The following is a 21414-nucleotide window of genomic DNA, read 5'->3' as shown; positions in this document are numbered from 1 at the left end:
TCTGGACCAGAAGGTATGCCTGGTCTGATATCATGGTACATCTTCACTGAGCATCAGTTCTACACTATCACTCCATGAAGAATATGTTATGGTGAAAGAAATATATTCTAGAATAGTATACAAAATCCATACCCGGTTTTAAAAATATGAGCCTTTATAAAGTTGTCTTGTGAGTCTGGGTTCAGGCTAAATAGTCAGATACTTTGGAGCAGAGTTTCTTCTATTCTGGGTACTAATTATGGGTGTTGTTTTTTGTTTTGTTTTGTTTTGTTTTTGGTGGAAAGGCTTGAGACTGGCCAATCTCAATGTCAGAGATTTTTTTCATTTTATTTAGCAAGTTCGATACTTTTGAATGCTACATTTCCTCCATCAGAAAAAAAATGACAGCAATAATTAAAGTCTTCTATGTTTGAATTGGAACAAGTTTCAGTGATCTCTAATCTATTAGAAGTAGGTTTATTCAGCAATTTACAAAAATATGTAACTTTATTACCAGCTATACTGTTTGTATTAAAACACACACACACACACACACACACACACACACAAGCAAAAAAAGAAACAAAAAAAAGAAACCTTTGTCACATTCTTACTTTTTTGAATCCTCACCAAACTCTGAACTATCTTTATGCTCTTTATTTTTTTAACTTATGCTGTATACTTGTTCAGTTTTTCTTATGGAAGGACTCTGTTGTATGCATATATAAAAGAATTTTGAACACAAGTTAATGCATTGTAAGCTTTGGAGAATGGATACATTATGAAATAGAAGCTTGCGTCCTGATTATTAAGACTTAGATGTAGTTATTTAAAGGCCCCTGTTTTAATTATTTAAAGGCCCCTGATTATTAAGTCTTACAGGTTTAGTTATTTAAAGGCCCCTGCTTGCTTCGAGTCTGGAATAGAGTCAGTCTTCAGAAAGTAAAGCAGTTTTGAGAATTTCGGGTGCAGTTTCCCCCCCCCCCCCCCCCCCTCACAACTGCCCTGTGCCTCATGGCTGATCACTCCAAGTTCACTTTATTGATGTGTTTGAGAACAACACAGGTTCCCATCATTTCTCACAATGCAGTGGTGTGCTTTCCCCCTTGAGCCTGTCACCCTAACAGATACAGACTTTTGAAGCATGAAATGTACCACTGCTCCAGTGTATATTGAATAGAGTGAACTCCAGACATGCTTATTTTTTGTTTTCTGAGTATAACAATTGGAACATAATAACCCTGTCCCCACACTTCTCCCCCTCCCCAAACAAACCAGAGCATTAGATAAAATTGGTAGCACTGAAATTGAGGATATCTAAAAACAGCAACCTATAACCTTGGGGATTTTGAGTGATATAAATACAATGGCTGAGGACATTTTTAACCACAGAATTTTTGCCTATTATACTTAGACACTTGCAAGGTTGTTGAGTTGCTCTTCTTGTAACCCATATGAAAATGCTTATGTTTGGGAACTACACAATTCACATCCAAGGACTTTCTCACTCCCCCCAATGAGTCCATATTTGTAACCAACTTGTAACGTCTGGTTCAATTCCCCACCAAACAAGCAAATGCACTTTCTGAAGAGCGATAGTAATTCTATGCCCGTTGTTTACAAATTGTCTGACAAAATGTCTACACATTTTTCTTTTTTTCTTTCTTCCTTTTTTTTTTTTTTTTTTTTTTTTTTTTTGTATATAACTCTTCTCAAGTTGATTTAGCAAACTGGAATAATTTCCTGTCTTTCTTTCCATCTTTATAACCTAAGTAAAGTGACGTTAATGCTTTCAGTCTTTCTGCCTGATATGCAAGTGACACCGGGTGTGTCACTGAGAAAATAATACCTTCTCTATTCCATGAAATTGTACTGACTTATCACAGAAACCTGGTTTTTGGTTACATCATCACTCAGAATGCTGCCTGTGCCTGGGGAAGCGGGTACTCCAATTAGCAGTAAATCAAAGTTCTTTCTCTCTGATGCAAGAGGACTGTGAAATAAATTGTGATGGGTGAGCTGTATCAGCAAGCTCCAGTGATTAGGAGGATTGGCTGACAAATCTATTAAGACTTCTCCAAAGGAACCCACACCCATTAAAGGGCTAGGAACTACATTTTTGTGTGGTTTTACTGTTGATCCCTGTTTCCTCATACAGAGTTCACTGTAATTTACAATCAGGCTGATAACAACACAAAATGCTTTAATCTAAATATTTCAAGGTGCTTCTTATTTATTTATTTATTTACTTATTTATTTATTGTAATCAAATGAAGTGGGATTTTTAAAATTGAATCAATGGGAATGTAAGATCATGGTTATAAGCAACAACCCAAACCATTAAAATAAATAAAGGAAGACTGTCCTCCAGCAGGGAAGAAAAAAAAAAATGAGTTGTTGCACACTCTTCTGTTAAGTGCGCATATATATTTATAAAAAAATGTACAATTAGCCCGAATTACCTCTCTTGGTTGTAGTTGTAAATTCATAAATTGAACAGTCCTTCAACTACTTTTGCTTGGGTCCATATCCTGAAAATTACAAAACATGTTTAAAAAATAGTCTTTGCACAGTTCAATGTAGATACACTTCAGTTAACTCTAAATCTAAATTTTAATGTTATGAACAAAAGCAACAATGTTCCAAGGACATTACCATTGATAAAGTTACTGATTTTATTAGTCTGTAGTAATTAAGAGTCATTTTTGAGAAATCAGAGAGTACATGTCTCATTGGGCTAAGTGACTACTTTGCAATTGAATTGGTAGACATTGGAGACATAAGTCTTTTCTCGACTTCTTTCCTTTTCAACTCTTTATCAAACTCTAAGCACTTCCTCCTAAGGCATACAGCACTGTTATCAATGGTTTTCTACCCTGCATACATGTAAAGCTATATTTAAGGATTAAAAAATAAATACCATTGGTTACACTTGAAATTTATGTGATCCTTTTAATGAATGTCATCCCAATAAATTTAACAAAACAAGTGGGTGTCCAATAAACAAACAAACAAATAAATTCCTTTGATTGGGGGTCCTAAAACAATTGAATCAGTTTTGTAGGAACAAGGTATTGGCAGGGTGGGAGGCAGGCGTCAATACTTTTTCCAGCTTTATGGATATAATTGTTATGCTAAGATGTGCTCTTGTGCAAATTTCAAGTATACCATGTGATGACTTGATATACATGTACAATATGAGATGATTACCATAGTAAGGTTTGTAAACATATCCATCACCTCACACAGTTACCATTTGTATGTGTATGGTAGGAATATATAAGATCTACTCTCTTAGCAAATTTCAACCATACAATACAATACTGCAGACCATAGTATCATGCTGTACATTAGGTCTCCAGAATTTATCATAGAGTTGAAAGTTTGTACCATTTAACTAACATCTCCTTACTTCCTCCACTATCAATCCCTGACCCAAAGGAAACAAAACCACTATCTCAAAGATATATCTTCACCCCCATGTTTTTTGCAGCATTATCACAGCAGCTAAGACATGGGAAGAACCTAAGTGTCTATGGGTGGATGAATGAATAAAAAAAATCTGATATACATATCCTATCTAATAAAAGGCTAATATGCAAATAGATCAAATGGCAGAACAACTGAACAACTGAACAACCAGTTGTTATAATGTGCAGTGACCACCAGGGGGAGCGCATAGAACATGGCCTGTGTTGGCAGCAGCTAGCAGTCCATGGAACATGGTAGGTGTCAGCTGTGGCAGGATGGTGACCAGGTGAGCGGGGGCACTAGATCAAGGTGGGAAGTTGGTTGCTATCATCAGGGTGAGCCTCTGGTGGTTAGTGAAAATTCTTTGCTCCCTCATGTCCTGGTCCCACCCAGCACTCATGGTGCTACCCAGCACTGGTGCTGATTGCTCAGTGCCGTCAGCAGGTGCAAGCAGAAGATGCTGGCTCTGATCTCCCCTCAGGGCTTCTCTACCGCCCCTGCTCCAGCAATTGCCACTCACACACGCTGATGACACCAGCCCCAATGGCTATAATACGAGCAGAGCACCGTCAGCACATGGAAGTGGTAGTGGAGGGAACTGGACTGCTGGCAGACAGGGAACTGGGGGCAATGGTGGGACGGGCTGAGCAGGAGCATGGAGGATGGGCAGAGACCTGCTCCTGTGCCCACTGCAGCCCCATTATCCACAGTTCCTTTCAAGGTGCATGAACACGTGCACTGGGCCCCTAGAATATATACATAAAATACATATAATAGAATACTATTCATTCATATAAAGAAGGAAATTCTGCAATTTGCAAGGACGTGAATGCACATCTAGGGCATTAGCCAAGTGAAGTTAATCAGAAAAGACAAATACTGTATGATCTCATATATTAGTAAAATCTAAAAAGGCATCAATATTTTTTGCCAGGACCGGTTTGGCTCAACGGATAGAGCGTCGGCTTGGGGACTGAAGGGTCTCGGGTTCGATTCCGGTCAAGGGCATGTACCTTGGTTGCGGGCACATCCCCAGTAGGGGGTGTGCAAGAGGCAGCTGATCGATGACTCTTTCTCATCGATGTTTCTAACTCTCTATTTCTCTCCCTTCCTCTCTGTACAAAATCAATAAAAATATATTAAAAAAATATATATATATATTTTTAAAGTGCCTTAGGAGCAACTGCATAACTCCTCCCTCTCCCCTGTGCACTATCTAATCTCAAGCCAGTCTTCTTGCCTCTTCAAAATCATAATTATTCCTGGCTTTGAGCATTTGTACTTGCTTTTCTCTCTACCTAGAATTTCTTTTTTTAAGGTTTTCATAAGGCTGTGTTCTTGATATTTGGTTGTAGCTCAAATGTCACTACTACAAAAAGAACTCCTCCTTGCTGAAACCAGTTTGGCTCAGTGGATAGAGCGTCGGTCTGCGGACTGAAAGGTCCCAGGTTCAATTCCGGTCAAGGGCATGTACATTGGTTGCGGGCACATCCCCAGTGGGGGATGTGCAGGAGATAGCTGATCGATGTTTCTCTCTCATCGATGTTTCTAGCTCTCTATCCCTTTCTCTTCCTCTCTGTAAAAAACAAACAAAAAAAAATCAATAATATATATATATATAAAGAACTCCTCCAAAGTGCTCCCCAACTCAATACATTCACATTATCCTGTGTCATGTTCTTGATAACCTTCTTTCAAAACTTATTTAGGTATTTGTATGCTTGCTTAATATCTCTCTAAAGCATTAGACAAAGTTTCATATTGCTAGAACCTTGTATACCTTCCCCATGATCCTAGCCCCTTGCAGCACATTGTAGATACTTGATCAAGTTCCTCATGTGAACAAATGTTTATTAAGCACTTACTATGTTGAGGTAATGAAGTAGGTAACGAGGACAAAGCAATAAATGAAACAGAAAAAAATAAATGAAGGTAAGTATCTTGCTATAGTGCCCAGTGCAGAGGTTCTCTAGAATAACTCTGCTTACAAGGATTTTTTTTTTATATATCAATGAATTTCCACAACTAAAAAGAACAATCCCACAGAGTTCTGTTCAGAACTTATAGGATTGCAGCCAAGAAAGGATGCAAGACCTGGCACCAGAGGACCTGAATCCTAATCCTCACTCTACCTCACATGTGTCAAACACAAGGCCCGCGGGCCAAATCCGTCCCTCCAGGCCTTGCAATGTGGCCCACACCGCGCTGTCATCACTGCACTCCGCTGCGTTTCCATCACAATGACAGTTTATGACTGTTCAGTAAACCATTCGGCCCGCGATTTAGGCTGGATTTTAGATTTTGGCCCCTTCTCTGATTGAGTTCGACACCCGTACTCTACCTATACCATCAGCAATGAGATACTGCACAAGCATGTACTGTGTCATTATCACAAGCTCAGTTTTGGAGGCAGCTGGTTTCAAAGATGGGCATTTACAATATATTCACCTACGCTGTTGCTTGGTTTTCTCACGTATAATATTTGAGCCGTAGTCAATCACTGCTTTATTAGATTGAACTGATAATGGAATAAGGCTAAAAATGCACAGAATGCATTTTAAATAATAATAGCTATGATTACATTACTTATCCTTCTATTCCTTCTCAGCTTTAATTTTTTTTCATCTGTGAAGCAATACAGGTAAACTAGCATTTCTGTCATCTTTTCCAGCTCATATTTTCAAAATGTTCTAGGTCTGTGAGCCTTGCTAACTACACTGGGGTCCCTGACAATGAATACTTTCTGCATTTTTTTTTTAAACAAATACAATCTCCAGAAATATGTAATGACTTGTTTCAGCTCTCTTGGTTTCCTGGTTCTTCTATTTTCACATCCTCGGAGTGATTAATATGAACAGTGGTGTGATAATACTGTGTGATTTGCTACTCACAGTTTTAAGGTTTATTTTTGCCTTGTTCTACCTTATCAATCTACAGCTTTACTAGACACCATGGGGTTTTGTTGTTTTGTTTTGCTCTAAGCATTGCAATTTTCAAGTCTATTTTTCAGAAACGTTTTTGTGTTTTTTTAATGGATAATTTCAGCTCAATGGGATCTGTTAGCCCACCCCTCATTTCATTGCTTCTGACATTGAGTAATGGAGGAAATAGCTTTGGGTGGGTAGTCAGCCAGTCTGGCTAGTCCATTGGGCATCGACTCCCTTGTCACTGGGATCACTAATGCCTAATGCCTCTCTAATTATAGGCATGTCTCATTCCTGGCTGCTTAACAGCCTCACCGCAGGGAGTGACTCCACTTCCTGACTGGAAGCCTACCTTCATTAGCGTAAACTGTACATCATAACCTCCTCCTTTTATAATAACCCAGGGGCCCTTCCTCCCGGAGCTGTGGTATTGAGACAGTCTCAGTAAGGGAACATTGGAGGCAGATGATAAGGATTTGACTAATGCAAAAGGGAAACCTCTATGTGATATGGTTTTAAAAGAAGTCATCTGTGCCAATAGTGGAGGAGATACAGGGATTCTGTTCTATTCTTTGCCCTATTTGTTCCCTTCTCTAGTGTTCCTTCCTTCTGAAGTGAAGCAAGGCCTATAGTAAGACTCTCTGTACTAGTAAAGTCTGGATAAGGATAGAGTTTTGAAAAGCACATGAACCTGTAAAACAACTTTAATACTGATTTAAGATTTAATAAGAAGTATTGCTTAGTATTGATTAGAACTTTGGAGTTATAATTAAAGCCTTGCCCACTTTCATCATCATCATCATCATCACTTTTGCTACATTTTATAGAAAACTCTTCATAGTCTATGTTTTGTACTAATCATGGCTCATCATGGCTCACTTCTTTCCCATAATGTTTCTAGAGCCAAAGCAGAGCACTGCCTAGGCTCTGTCCTGCTGCTTCTTCTATTATATCTTAGATAGAAGCCTTTCCTTGTTTCACTGCCCCCAGCTTTAAAAAAATGTACTCTCAAGATAAATGAGTAAAATAAAAAGTAAACATGAAAATTAAATTCTGGCACATTAGCCAGTAATTGAGGAGCCAAGATCAGAGTTTCTGAGTTCAGGCTCTGGATTTAGAATGGTCTAGCTTTAAGTCCGATTGTGTTGCTTACTAATTGTATGAACTTGAAAAGTCACTTAAATCCTCTAACTTCAGCCTCCTTATTAGCAAATTGGGATAATGTGTAATTTATAAAACTGGATATGACTATCTCCAAATAACTCCTGAAGAAGAAATGGAGAGTAAGTTCTGGAGCATTTGAGTAACAGGTGATCTTAGGACCCAGGTGTTTTAATTCCTTCTCCCATTCATTATCCAGTCTTTCTTCAGATTTTATAAGCAGATTAATTTTCCCTCCCTCTCTCTCTCATAAATCAAGTTATATATATTTTTCAGTCATGTAGTTTGATTTATATTGACTATGTTGATGTAAATGTTCATTTACTTAGCCATTTGAAAACTTAGGATTGAAAATTGGTCAATTTTCAGATGGGAGAAATAAGCAAATATCTGGGGAGAGTGAAAAAAGCAAAAGCATGGTTTTCCTCAGAAGATGAATCCTCCCAAAATATTATATAGCAAAATAAATAAATAAATAAATAAATAAATAAATACAGTTTGACAAGCATTTTTCAAAGCAAACTATTTGATATCAGTTGTGTGTGGGGAAAAAAAGTACATAACACATGGTTCTATTCATTAAGTGGCTCATGATGTGAAAGACTAATTTGATGTTATTTTATCTTATTTTTCTTCTTTCTTTCTTTCTTTTTTTCCTTTCTGTGTTTCTCACAATTCTTTTATATTCTAATCTCTGGCTCCAAGTCCATTTTCTTGGGATAGGTAGTACTTCAACAGGATTAGACTCAATCAGAGGATAAAAACAAAACAAAACCATAATAAATTTCCACAGTTACCTTTGATCACATGATTTTTTCATAACATACTTGATGAACATCAGTCCTAAGTATCTTTTTTTTTTCCTTCCTCTATGGATCTGGATCATTTTTTTTTTGCTTTTGTGAAGTCTGTCATCTCTTCATGAATATGATCTAAATACTAACATGCCCCCAATAATCTGTTTCAACTAGTTTGCTTAAAGCCACCAGATATCTCATTAATTTGAATTGATATTGTGAAGATTTCTCAACAAAAAAAAACACTTTATTTTATAATAATAACCTTCACAAAGTACTTTTATTGCCATGATAAAGCTTGAAAATTGCATATGATAAAGAGAGATGAAGGCATTTTCTACTACAAAATTACTATATAGGAGAAAAAGAAATGAAAGAAGGAAATATATATAAGAAATCTGTGTTAGAGATCTGGAGATAAAACACAAGATGATAAATCTATAATCATCAGCATCAATTTTGAGAATACTAAGGATAGTATATGACCTATAATTATTTAGGACAATTTACCTAAACATTTTGGTTCATATTTACAAATACCAGCTCTTCAGTATAGATAGATTTTAAAGCAGTAGTTCTAAAAGACTATATTGAATATTAGGGATTTGGAACTCAGGAAATTGAATATTAAATAAGTACCCAGATGATTATAGTGAAATTTTAAAATAACTTGCCTAAGCTGCCTAAAAGCATTCCAGGGTTATTATTATAAAGTATGATATCAAAATTTTTAAAATTCTGTCTTTCATTATTTTTTTTTTTACTTCTAAGGTTTGTGGCACTTGTGCCTATAAACAGGTGGAAGAGAAATAATGATTAAGGAGGAAACATGGTGGCTCTATGTTTGAATTACTGTCTCTCTTGAACTGTGGCCAATTTTATCATCTGTGTTTTTTATTTCAGAATTAAAATACACAATAAAGATCAACTCATTTCCTAAGCAAAAGGTCATGAATGTGCACAGCTAGTTTACTGTAAGGATAGTAATTACAATTTATAAAAAAGAAAAAAATTGTAACCTATAAGTTCAGCTATAAGGGAATGGTTAATTATGATAAAGGCACAGAGTTTAGATAATATTAAGCCAGTATAAATTATGTTTAAAAATAACATTTAATGACATGAAGAATATTCATGATACATTGACAAGTTACAACAAAATAGAAGTTGATAGCCTAAAGTAATCTCTCATGTCCTAGTGCAGGCAGACTCAACAATTTTTCCCAAAATATAAGCAATTAATATCTACTTATCTGGTTTCTGAGCACGTGAAACTAGAATACCTGTATTACTGAATGTGTGATTCTGACTCTTATAAAAGGGAGGAGCTGAGAGAAAGAGCATGAATGGAAAAATTATTTGAAAGTTATATAGATAATCCTGACCACTTAATACTCTACATGCTATTCTTGGTGAAAGTTGGGTCTATCATAAGGATATGGATATGCAATTGGACTTTATATTGGTTTTATAAAATTCTTATTTTATTTTAATGATATATTCTTTGTTTTTACTAAAAAAACTATAAGAAATATTTATATAAGTTTTACTTTTGAATTTTATATTAAAACTAGGAGCCTAGTGCTCTATTTGAAATCGCATGGTGCCTCCACCCTCATGTCTCCAGTCTGGCCCTGCCTCCCTCTCCTGCCCTTGAAGCAGCCACAGCTGCTGCTGATTAGGCCCTCCCTCAGTACAGGCACATGGAGGCCCATGCCACCCTACCCCTGACACCGTATGGTCAACCTGTTATGGTGTCTCAGTTAATTAGCATATTTCTCTATTATCTATAGATAGTGAATAATAAGCCTCCCCCAGATAGTCTGTATATACCCCGCTTCATGGACTTTATATTCTCAAGGTCTTATACTTCAAGACCAAACTCAAATAGCTCCTCTGCTAAGAAATAGTCCCCATTCCCCACAGTCAAAACTAGTCTTGCCTTCTTTTGTACATATTGATTTCTTTTCCTTAAAGCAATTACCATCTGTTATATCAATCATGTACTGTTGCAAAAATTTCGCCACAAAAGTTAGTACTTTGAACAACAATTTATTAGTATTTTTCATGTTTCTGTGTGTTGACTGAAGTCAGTTGGACAGCTCTTGCTTGGAGTCTGTTATATGGTTCAGTCAGATGGCAGCTGGGGATGCAGTCATCTGACTAGGCTTGATGGATGACAAGGCTTTTTCATTCACATCTCTGGTGCATAACAGGAGCAGATGAGGGCTGGCTGCTTGCTTTGGCATCATCAAGGCGGGGTTGTCTCAGGGTAACTGGATTTCTTATGTGGAGATGTGTTTCCTCCAGAACTAGTGTTCCAAGGCTGAAACTAGATGCAGGCTGAAGCTGTAAGGCTTCTTACAACTTAGCTTTGGGAGTCCTAGAATGTACTTCTGCCATGTTATATAGGCTAAGGAAATCCCCAAGGCCAGCCCAGACCCAAAGAGAAGAGAATTAGACGCCTTCTTGATATGAAGACCTGTATAGGGATGGAGAGCATGGGTGGTGGCCATCTCTAGAAGCTCCCTAACATATCTAAGAAAAATGTTTCAGAGTAGAGAAAAATTTGAAAGATCATTTGGTTTTCCTTTCTTATTTTAATGAAGAGAAAAAGAATAGCTAGAACGATGAAATAATTTGCCCCAAATCAAAGTATGCACTTGCCTCGCCTTCCTGCATGAACTAAACTCCCCAAATGAGGTAGGATTGTTCATAGCACGAGGCATGGTTTGTTCATGGTCCAGCAAAGACCGCGAGCAAATTACACATACAAGTACTTGCTAAAATGAATAGGGTGTATTATAGGAAATACATTTAGCAGTTCTGCATCTCATTTTAAGGAGCAAGAAAAAGGTCAGGTTTCTTATTTTGCCCTGGAGCATGTACACCTTTGACCTGATTTAGCCAGTATTTGACGCTGTGAAATCAACCCAGGCATAGTTTTTTGTTTTGTTTTGTTTTTAAAGGTTCACACAGCTACACTTCTCTGAAAACATCTTGTTTTGTGTATTTGACTTTGGAACAATGAAAATGATCTAACTATAGAAAGCAAAATTAAATAAAAGTGAAGTTAAAAGCATTTCCCAAATGCAAATGAAATAAATAAACCCATCAGTTAGGTTTATTAAAAAGTTATTAAGTAATGATAATATGATATTTGACAATATTATGGAGTGATTGAGTGATTGTTCATTTTTTAAGATGCAATAATGGTATTATTCGGTTATGTTTTTTAAAAAAGTTCATAAGTTTTAAAATCCTTTTGAAATACTTACATAATTTATAGAGGATTAATATGATGATTGAAATTGGGCTCAAAATCATCCAGTATGTATCATCCAGTGGAGAAGGGAAAGGGGTTCTGAATTTATCATTTTATTTTCTCCGTTATGTTTGATATTTTTCATAAGAAAATGTGTTTTGTTTTTCTGTAAGCTGCATCTTCAAAATACAGGCATATTTTGAAACATTCCAACTGTGTGGGTTTTTTCTATCTCCTGAAATTCTTCAACAATTTTTTCATGTATATATGAATAGATTTATTTTTTTGGCACATCTATAGCTTTGTTACATTTTCAAGAACAATTGAATGGGCAGGAATACTATTAATGATACCTAAATTCAAGAAATAATCTCCTTTGAAAGCCAAGAACTTGAAAAACAATACAGATAAAAATGTTATTAAGTTACATTTATTGCTACCATGTTTCCCTGAAAATAAGACATCCTCCAAAAATAAGACCTACTTATAGGTTTCCTTTTGAATGAAATATAAGGCATCCTCCTGAAAATAAGGCCCCCCCCCCCCCCCAGGCTAAACATGAGAGATTTGGTCCACTGAATCTGAAAGAAATGGAGTTACAAGAAATTCACCAGGAAATTCAGGAATTGGTTTGTTATGATGATGTTCCAGAAGATGATGACATGATTGTCATTGAATAAATGAGTAAATTCTTGATACTGTAGGATTCACAGTTTGTCTGGTTTGTGTTGACAACTACCGTACTACAGTACCGTATACGGGAAATAAATTTCCTTTATTTTCATTTAACAATAAATGTGTACCATATTCTTCTTCATGGAAAAATAAGACATTCCCTGAAAATAAGACCTAGCGCATCTTTGGAAGCAAAAATTAATATAAGACACTGTCTCATTTTTGGGGAAACAGGGTACTAAGAAAACATCTTGAAATAGATTTCTAGTGGTTAGTGTAATATCTTAAGAGAAGAGCACCCTCTGCTGTCTTGACAAGAAATGTTAACACAAATGAGGAGACACTATTGTGTCCTTGATTTTTTCAGTTACCAGCCACAGTAACTGGAACGTATCGTAATATTATTATTATTAATATTAGAGTAGTAGTAGAAGTAATAGAATAGTGGTAGTATTTTAATAATAGTTATTATTAAAAACTAAGGTAGATGATATCATAGTCAACTTTTCTTTTAAAACCACTTCAGGGATGCAGGGAACCACTCCTGGCCTGCAAATGTGGGGTTAGAATTTATTTTCTAAAATATATGAAGGCTATAAAACTAAGCAAAAATAACACTAGCACACACAGGTAGGTGAACCAAAATTTACTGACTTGGACACAGTCAACCCAATCGCTTGGGTTGCTAGGTGACCATGTCTTTCTGTGAAACTGAGAACAAAATTATTTCCATAGGTTTCCCTGTGCATTTGAACTTGTCAGAAACGTGTCACCACCTAGGAAGTCCATTGCTACCCTGGGAACTTTAGAAATTCAGCCCGGTGGGTTCCTCTCTCCGTCTGGTGTACATGTCAGTTCAGTGCACTAAAGCTCTTTGCGGAGCTCATGTAAAGGCTAGGGGAGCCCATGTTAGCCTACTTCATGGCTGCCTGTGCCTGTCCTTGTCATGATCCCAAGAGTCAGATGAAACAATAATATGTTTTTATCCTCATATGTCATTTTTCCATTTGTTTTGTTTGAAGTCCTCTTTCTTCAGGAAGAGTCTGTGAATACTGGTTTTTGAAGTGGCACTGTGTTGAGTACAGGTTTAACAAAACCCATTCTTCTATGAAATTTGACCTTGGACTAACTTTCTAGTTCTATTTGCCTGGAAACCTGATAAAAGTGGAATGTCAGCTGTGTTACTTAGGAATATTGCATGTGGTAAAAATGACCTCTAATTTTGGACTGCCTCTGACTCAGGAGGGCAGAATGCATTAAAAATATCAGTTTGGGAGACATAGCTTTGGACTTCTCAAGATGTGATAATTCTTGCAACTCACATGTCCTTTGTGGAGACCCAGAAGCTGTTGTTATAAGCTATACTAGTTTTTAAATAGCAAGATTTTATGATTCTTTTTTTAAGGCTGAATAAGATCCTTGTGTGTGTTTTACATTTTTAAAGTCAAATTTTCAGTTGACAGACAGATTTATGGTTTTTCCACATCTTGAATACTGTGAATAATGTTGCAATGAACATGGAGGTACAGATATTTTTTCATATTTCAATTTCTTTGGAAATATACCCCAGTGTGAAATTGCTGGATCATATGGTAGTTCAGCTTAAAATTCCTTCAGGAACAGCCATACTGTTTTCCAGATTATCTGTATTGATTTACATTTCCACAGATAGCCTACAAAGTTTCTCTTTTCTCTATATCCTCTCCAATGCTTATTAACTTTTGGTATTTTGATAACAGCCATGGTAACAGGTGTGGGTGACATCTTAAGGATTTGCATTTCCCTGATGATTAGTAATGTTGCAAGTCTTTCATATTACTGAACTGCGCACTTAAAAATAGTTAAGATGGTATATTGTGTCATGTGTACTTTAACACAAATTTTACTATCAATAAATGGATCTTAAGATACTAGAAACAAATCACAATGAATTCTTTAAAGAAAAACAGGTATATTGGTTCCTATTAGGTGTGGGGGGCCAAAATTGTACTCCTAAGTCACTACTGCATCTTTTTGTTCAGATCTATCATTGTCACAAGCTAACTATCACTTGGAGGCAGAAAATAGCTCCTAGACTGCTATCGGGCCTTCCACTGCAGAAAAATGCTTGTTGTTGCCCAGATGGCAGGCTGTGCTTCCTCTCACTCGGAGCCAGGGCCTGGTGTGGCCTAGGGTATTTGTTTGAGTTGAAAAGCTAGTTGAAATAAGAAAATCCCCAGAATGCATCTTGCACCCAACTGTCATTTAAAGAATGTGTAACCATGTCACTCATTATTCTGATATTGTGCAGCCACAGCTAGATATAAAAAAGGAAATTGAATGCAGAAACCCAACCACCCTAAAGCCAACATTAATAACCTTACATTTCAACATTTAAAAAATTTATCAGAGCACTGTCTTGTTGTATAAAGCTATGGATTTTGAACTGTTAGAAACACAGAAAGAAATATTTTCTGATAAAATTGCTCTTTAACCTCTTGTATGTTGTGTTCCATGTAGGATTTTGATGGAAACAAAATGGTTTTTAATTTTTCTAACTACTGATAAAGTGATTAAGCAAGGAGGCCATTAGACTGAGGTGGCTGGAATGACTTGGTAGCCTACATTAGCAAATGGAAACCTAAGCCTAAGTCAGTGCCCTTGATCCCAGGAAATGAAACCTAAGAATGACCAATGACAAACTGCCAGTGGGGCTTTCCCAAATGTGGCACTGCTTAAGCGCTAGCTAATCAATAATTTATTTGTTTTGCTTCCCCATGTTCTCTGTGAAAACATGGACTCTAGCTTCTGTTAGCAGAGTGCTCCTAACTGCTTTTGGTTTTGTGCTGCCCAATTCAAGTCAGTATTTGCTCAAGTAAGTGTCATAAATTTTAATATGACATAATATGCCCTAGTTTCTTTTTTTTCTTTTTAACATTTCAAACATACACTGCTCTATTTCAGTCACATATAAGATGCTCTTACAAATCAATAAGAAAGATATTGGCTACTAAATTTAAACGAAATACAAAAGGCTTGGATAAGTACTTCACAAAAGATGTCCAAGTAGCCAATAGCCTATGAAGAAGTGTTCCAACTCTTATGGAAATGGAGAGTAAAGCCATCATGAGGTACTTACACTCACAAGAATGACTAAAATTAGAAGGACTAAAAAAATTAATTCTTTACAAGTAGGTAGAGCAACTAGAACTGGCACGCATTACTGGTGAGAGTGTAAATTCCTTTGATAACTTTGGAAATCTGGTGGTCCCTACTAAAGCTAAACACATACTTCCCCCATGAGCTACCAATTCTACTCCTGGTTATATAACCAAGAGAAATTAGTGCATGTCTATCAAAAGACAAATGCAAAAAATTTCATGAATTTTCTTAATGGTCAAAAATTGAAAATTGTAAGCAGTCGAACAGTCTATTAAAAATAGAATGGATAAACTGAGAGTTATGCTTATAGTGGAGCCCTAGGTGGCAAAGAAAATGAAAAATCATTTGTGACAATGTAACAGCATGAATGAATTTTACAGACCTAATTCTGAATAAAATAAGCAAAACATAAAACAGTATGTATGTATGTATGTATGTATGTTCGTTCTATAAGAGGGTCATAATTAGTAAGATTTTGGTAAAATTCATAAATAGATCAGATTAGTGTATGGTAATAGAAGTCAGCATAGTATTTACCATGTGCATATCAACTAGGAGAGGTTATGAAGAGGCACCGAGGATGCTAGAAATTCCCTGTATCTTGATCTAGTAGAATTCATTTATTAGTTAACTTGAAATCTATGTTCTTTACATAGTTGAGTATCTCATTGAAAAGAAAAGAAAATATAGTGCAGAAAAAAGCAACTAAATAGAGCCTCTTAATATCTGAAACTAGCCAAAAAGCTATGGCGTTAGGCTGGGGATGTCATTAATGGGTCTCTCCCACATGTGTCAAAAACAAGGCCGGCAGGCCAAATCCGTCCCGCCAGGCCTTGCAATGTGGCCCGCAGCGCGCTGTCATCACTGCACTCCGCTGCGTTTCCATCACAATGACAGTTTATGACTGTTCAGTAAACCATTCAGCCCGCGATTTAGGCTGGATTTTAGATTTTGGCCCCTTCTCTGATTGAGTTCGACACCCCTAGGAGAGACTTGACAGGTCACAAGTGTTTATAGTAAAATATTTTATTTTTACATCTTAGCAAGTTAACACTACTCAATATAAAATGCATACTATAGGGTCTGATTCATAGGAAACATTAAAAATACCAGTACTTCTATTGCTGCTGCTATTTACTATTACTGTTACAATTTTGTTGTTGTTATCAGTGATTGAGTTTGAATCAGAAACTCTCATTGTACCCCCTCACCAGTTTCTTCTCACTTCCACATCCCATCTTTCAGTCCATTCTTATTTTCTCCAATTCCCCACAAAGGGTAGCATCAATACTGGGTATGAATAAATTGGCATAGTCTTATCTTTCAAAGCAGACTGTGGGCCTGACATGAGGTCCAAGGACAGAAGGGCTTGAGGACCAAACTTTCTCAGACAGGGAACTCGCAAACTGCCAAATGGGGGGATGAGCAGCTGATGTCATTCCAGGTGCCTTCAGGGAGGATTACCACACAATGTTCCTCATTGTAGGCATTGTTGGGCTCATGAGCATTCCAATTTTGGTAGGTCACAGGCCTTCCTGTCAGATCCACAAAATGGCCTTCTCTCTCCTTGTCTGTGATGCCCAAGAAGGCATTTCCTTTGGTGATATGCAGGATGGCCTCGTTCTCTTCAGCATTCATGGGGACGGCCATGGAGGCCTGAAAATGGGAGCACTCTGCCTTCACTCTGTCAAAGGTCATCTTTTTACCATTGGTCAAGTATAACTTCCTTCCAACTTTTTTGCCCAGAGCAAAGGTCAGCCCTGAAACAAAAAACATGGGGATGACACTGACTTGTCTTTAGGTAGTTTTCTGGATAAAGGCTTCTAGAGAATTGTCATATGAAATACCGGCATGTCCAGTTAAATTTTAATTTCAGATAAACAGTGAATTTTTTTTTATTATAAGTATATTCTGACAAAAATTTTGAGGACATATCCTGAGAAATATTAGTTTTTATCTGAGATTAAAATTTAAGTAGGCAAACCTAACTTGAAAACAGACTGGATCAAAGGCCTTTGTCCTTTTGGACAAGAGTTCTAGAACACATGTAATTGGTAATTGTGTATTTTACCCCAGTATACTCACTGGAGAAGAAAGAAAAATGTCTGCAAACATTTGCTTCAGGCCAGCAGGGCACAAAGAAGCAGGTTAGGCCCCATTGTCTGGTCTCAATATCAACACCACAAAGAGAAAGAGGCTTAGGTCCAGTTTTCAGTGACATATATACACACAGTTAGTAGAAAGTATAGAATTGGGGGTGAAGTGGGGAGAAAGAGGAGAACGGGAGAAGGTGGTGTCTCTGGAGTCAGACTGGCTTCAATTTATAAACTCCCTCTGACACTTACTAGCTCTGTGCCTTTGAGCAAGTTATCCTATTTCTCTTTGCCTCCATTTCTACTAAAAGTTTTGAAGGATTTCATGAGATCAGATCCCGAGGGACACTTACGTGGGTACTAGAAAATTACTTGTATTTAACAAATACCGTGCACCTTCCTAAACTGAAACATGAGAGAGAAGGCTTACACTTTTCGACACTATCCAATTCTGAGCGCAGAGCTTCTCTTTGTAAAACAGCCAGGTCATCATCACACTCTAGAAAATGTAAACAAAGTGAAAGAACATTGTTGGGAAGGGATTTCAGAGTTATAACTGGGTAGGGTAATTTTCAAAATTAAAAAAATATATATAATTTTCTTATACATTAATACTTACTTTTTGAAGGAAAATAAAAATATTAAGAAGAAGTGATGTAAAAGTACCTGTATTGCCATCCCGCCCAAAACATCACTCCTCATCTATTGAAAGTATTTAGACACTTTACGCACGTGCACACATACATGGACACATATGCACTCCCAGATAACCTAGCATGATAGCACTCCATACGCTAAGCTATTTACAATATTTTTATTTATTTATTTATTATTATTATTATTTTTTTAATATATTTTATTGATTTTGTACAGAGAGGAAGGGAGAGAGATAGAGAGTTAGAAACATCGATGAGAGAGAGTCATTGATCAGCTGCCTCTTGCACACCCCCTACTGGGGATATGCCCGCAACCAAGGTGCATGCCCTTGACCGGAATCGAACCCGGGACCTTTCAGTCCCCAAGCCGATGCTCTATCCATTGAGCCAAACCGGTTTCGGCTATATTTTTTTTTTTAAATAAATGATGACAGGATGAATAAAAAGTAAGTCTCTGGGAATTATTATGTGCAAGTGAATCTAAAAAGATTACAGATTTTGTCTTTAGGAAGATTTTGTTTTTATTGCTTTATTGTTTTGTCTTTGTTTTTTCTCAGAGTTTGTTCAGTAAACCAAGATTTTTGTGAATTGCACATTATTTAAGGGGGAGGGCATAAGGCAGGCCGTGTGTCAAAGATGGCAAAATGGCCTCCATATGGTACAGCTTATCTGTTTAAGAAATGGAGTCTATTTCCCCATTCCTTGAACCCTGCTTGCCCTGTGACTTGCTTTGACAACAGAAGGCGACAGAACCAATAATGTACATTTTCTGAGCCTTCAGAAGGCCTCAAAGCTTCTACGCTTTCTGCTATTGGGTATTTTGTAATCACCTCTATATGAACAAGCCGGGCTAGATTATTGGAGGATGGAAGACCTGTGGGTCAATTACACTCCTCACTCCACCTAACAACTAAGCAACAGGCAGACATATAAGTGAGACTGTCGGTCAACACGGACACTGAGATCAGCAGCAAAAGCAGTTGGCAGATCCACAAAATCATGATTTAAATAAATGGTTGTGTTTTTTGTTTGCTTCTCGTGAAGTAAGAGATAACTGACATGCCATGTGTATACTGCTTGTGAAAATAGACATAGTCAGCCCAACACACACATAGTCCACTTTCTCCCTTTTGGTCCAGAGCCTCACATTGTGGTAGCTAAAGGAAAGCCAAGGCCCAGCTACTTTAGGGAGAGCTTGGTGAAGGAGTGGCTCTGAAGGGTCTATAAGTCAATACTCAGAGATCCCATTAGGCTCTAAGTAAGGGCTGAGTGTGCTGGGTCAGGAAGCAGAGTTGGTCATCTTTCCATGAAGCAGCAGAAGTGGTACCTCCCAACTGGTTCTCCAAATTCCAAGACCCTGGGACAAGGCCGTCAGCCTAGACCTGGTTGAGGTTAGCTTCTTACTTGGACATACTCCAGGGTCTCCTTTTGGGCCCATAAATCCTGGTAGCCCCGGAAGTCCTGGATTTCCTTGAGTTCCCAACTTTCCAGGGGGACCTTGAATGCCGCTGAGCCCTTCGCCTATGGGAAGAAGGAAACAGAAATTAGTGTCTCTGTGTTTACTCTATTTCTCCCAGAGTTTGATGCTTAATCTTTTCCTAGGAGAACAGAGACATTTATCTAGGACCTGCTTCCTAAATCACTACTTCCACTGACACAGAGAAGAAAATCTTCCCAGGTCCCTCGGGATGGCCTGCCATGAGGGCCACTCCCTGAGTAAGCAGGACAACCACATGTCACCAACTCCTGTGTTTCCAGAGTCAGAGCTGTATTTGTTTTGAATTATACACTGAGTGGCCTGATACTTATGATCTCAAAACGCATAACAATCTGGCCACTCAGTGTATATCATATATAATAAAAGGCTAACATGCAAATTGTCCCCTTGACCAGGAGTTCAACCAACAGGCAGGCCGGCCAACCGCCAATGTAACCTCACCCTGGACAGGCTGGCTGGGCGCCACCCATGCACAAATTCAAACATCATGCCTCTAACATATATTTACTGAGTGGCCAGATTATTATCTTCAGAGATCATAATAATCTGGCCACACAGTGTGTTATATAGTTGAGAGAAATACAACCCATATGAATTGGACATTGCTCTTACATCCCCAGGTAGTTTCGTCTGGTAATTATAGATTAACAGATAAAGAATAGCCCAAGCTCTACCTGGTTCTCCTTTTTCTCCCTTGAGGCCATCACGCCCATCTCTGCCTGGCAAGCCCGGAGAAGCGCAGGTGACCACAGGGCAGGTTTTTGGAAGGCTCTCATCAGGTTCTATTGCTGAATAAGATGTCGTCACCACACTCAGAAGAAGGAGAGAGAGCGACGGAAACAGAGACATGGTCCTCACCTTGGTGTGTGAAAAGTCAACGAAGTTTACCTCATGGTATACAGTTAGTCAACATGCATATACCAAACATTCCCTCTGTCCTATAATCTGTATTGGGCAGAGATGATGTAGAGATAGGTGGCTCACCCATTGCTGCCTCCAGACTGGGGTTGTGGAAAAGTAAATCTTCCTTTGGATGTTGTATGATTAATACTTTAACATGGGTAGAAATAACATGCAGTGAGGTCCCTAGAAGGGGTCCCAAATGGCCTAGGCCTCTGGTTTGATCATTAGAAGGCTGTGCATATGCTCCCCATACCCTTTAGGAGATCCACTTCTAGCACTGTCATGCCTATTGGCTTAAGCGGTGGAAATGAATGGAGACCCAGGAATCTGTAGGAGCTCTTGCTCACCTCTCTTCTCCCATTTGGGCCCATCTGCCACCTGCATCCCATCCTCACATCTAGGCAGACCATTGCCCCTCAGATCCAGTTAGTTAACATTGACTTAATGCCAGGCACTAAACTGAGGCTGGTAATCCAGAGAGGAATAGTCCCTGCTAGACACTAACTCAGAATTCACTTGCCTGTGCTTCCTAGGGAAGTTTTATTTCCTAATGCAGGAGAGACTTACCAGGGGTAGCATTTTGGAAATGTCTCACTCTCTTATCGCTAGCAGGCTGCCAGATTGCTCTCTTGCTCCTGGCAGAAATGTCCCATGTTCTGTGGCAAAAAAACACTGACAATTACCCCCTCCCTTGACTCTCCTTCCTATTTCTTAATCTTAGCATTTCATCTGGCCCTTCAAAACTGTCTTTCAAAACTGTCATTTGCCAAGACTAGTTTGGCTCAGTGGGTAGACTGTCAGCCTGCTGACGGAAGGGTCCCGGGTTTGATTCTGGTCAAGGGCATGTACCT

At 37.9% G+C, this 21414-nt stretch overlaps 1 protein-coding gene across 1 annotated transcript in view; it reads right to left on the bottom strand.

Moving 5' to 3' along the window:
- Positions 1-16428: 16428 nt before the first annotated feature.
- LOC118718953 (mannose-binding protein C) overlaps positions 16429-21414 on the bottom strand; it is a 35739-nt gene continuing 30753 nt past the window's right edge. Inside the window, exons 2-6 of the mRNA XM_036437969.2 lie at positions 21131-21219; positions 20335-20518; positions 19567-19683; positions 17937-18005; positions 16429-17173 (exon numbers count right to left, since the gene is read on the bottom strand). Of these exons, the coding sequence (XP_036293862.1) occupies positions 16800-17173; positions 17937-18005; positions 19567-19683; positions 20335-20518; positions 21131-21142 (756 nt within the window). The 5' untranslated portion in view covers positions 21143-21219 and the 3' untranslated portion in view covers positions 16429-16799. The remainder of the gene's footprint in view (positions 17174-17936; positions 18006-19566; positions 19684-20334; positions 20519-21130; positions 21220-21414) is intronic.

This window comes from Pipistrellus kuhlii, unplaced genomic scaffold (genome assembly GCF_014108245.1).
Source record: "Pipistrellus kuhlii isolate mPipKuh1 unplaced genomic scaffold, mPipKuh1.p scaffold_m20_p_15, whole genome shotgun sequence".
Lineage (NCBI taxonomy): Eukaryota > Metazoa > Chordata > Mammalia > Chiroptera > Vespertilionidae > Pipistrellus > Pipistrellus kuhlii.
This window is presented reverse-complemented; position numbering and strand designations above follow the sequence as displayed.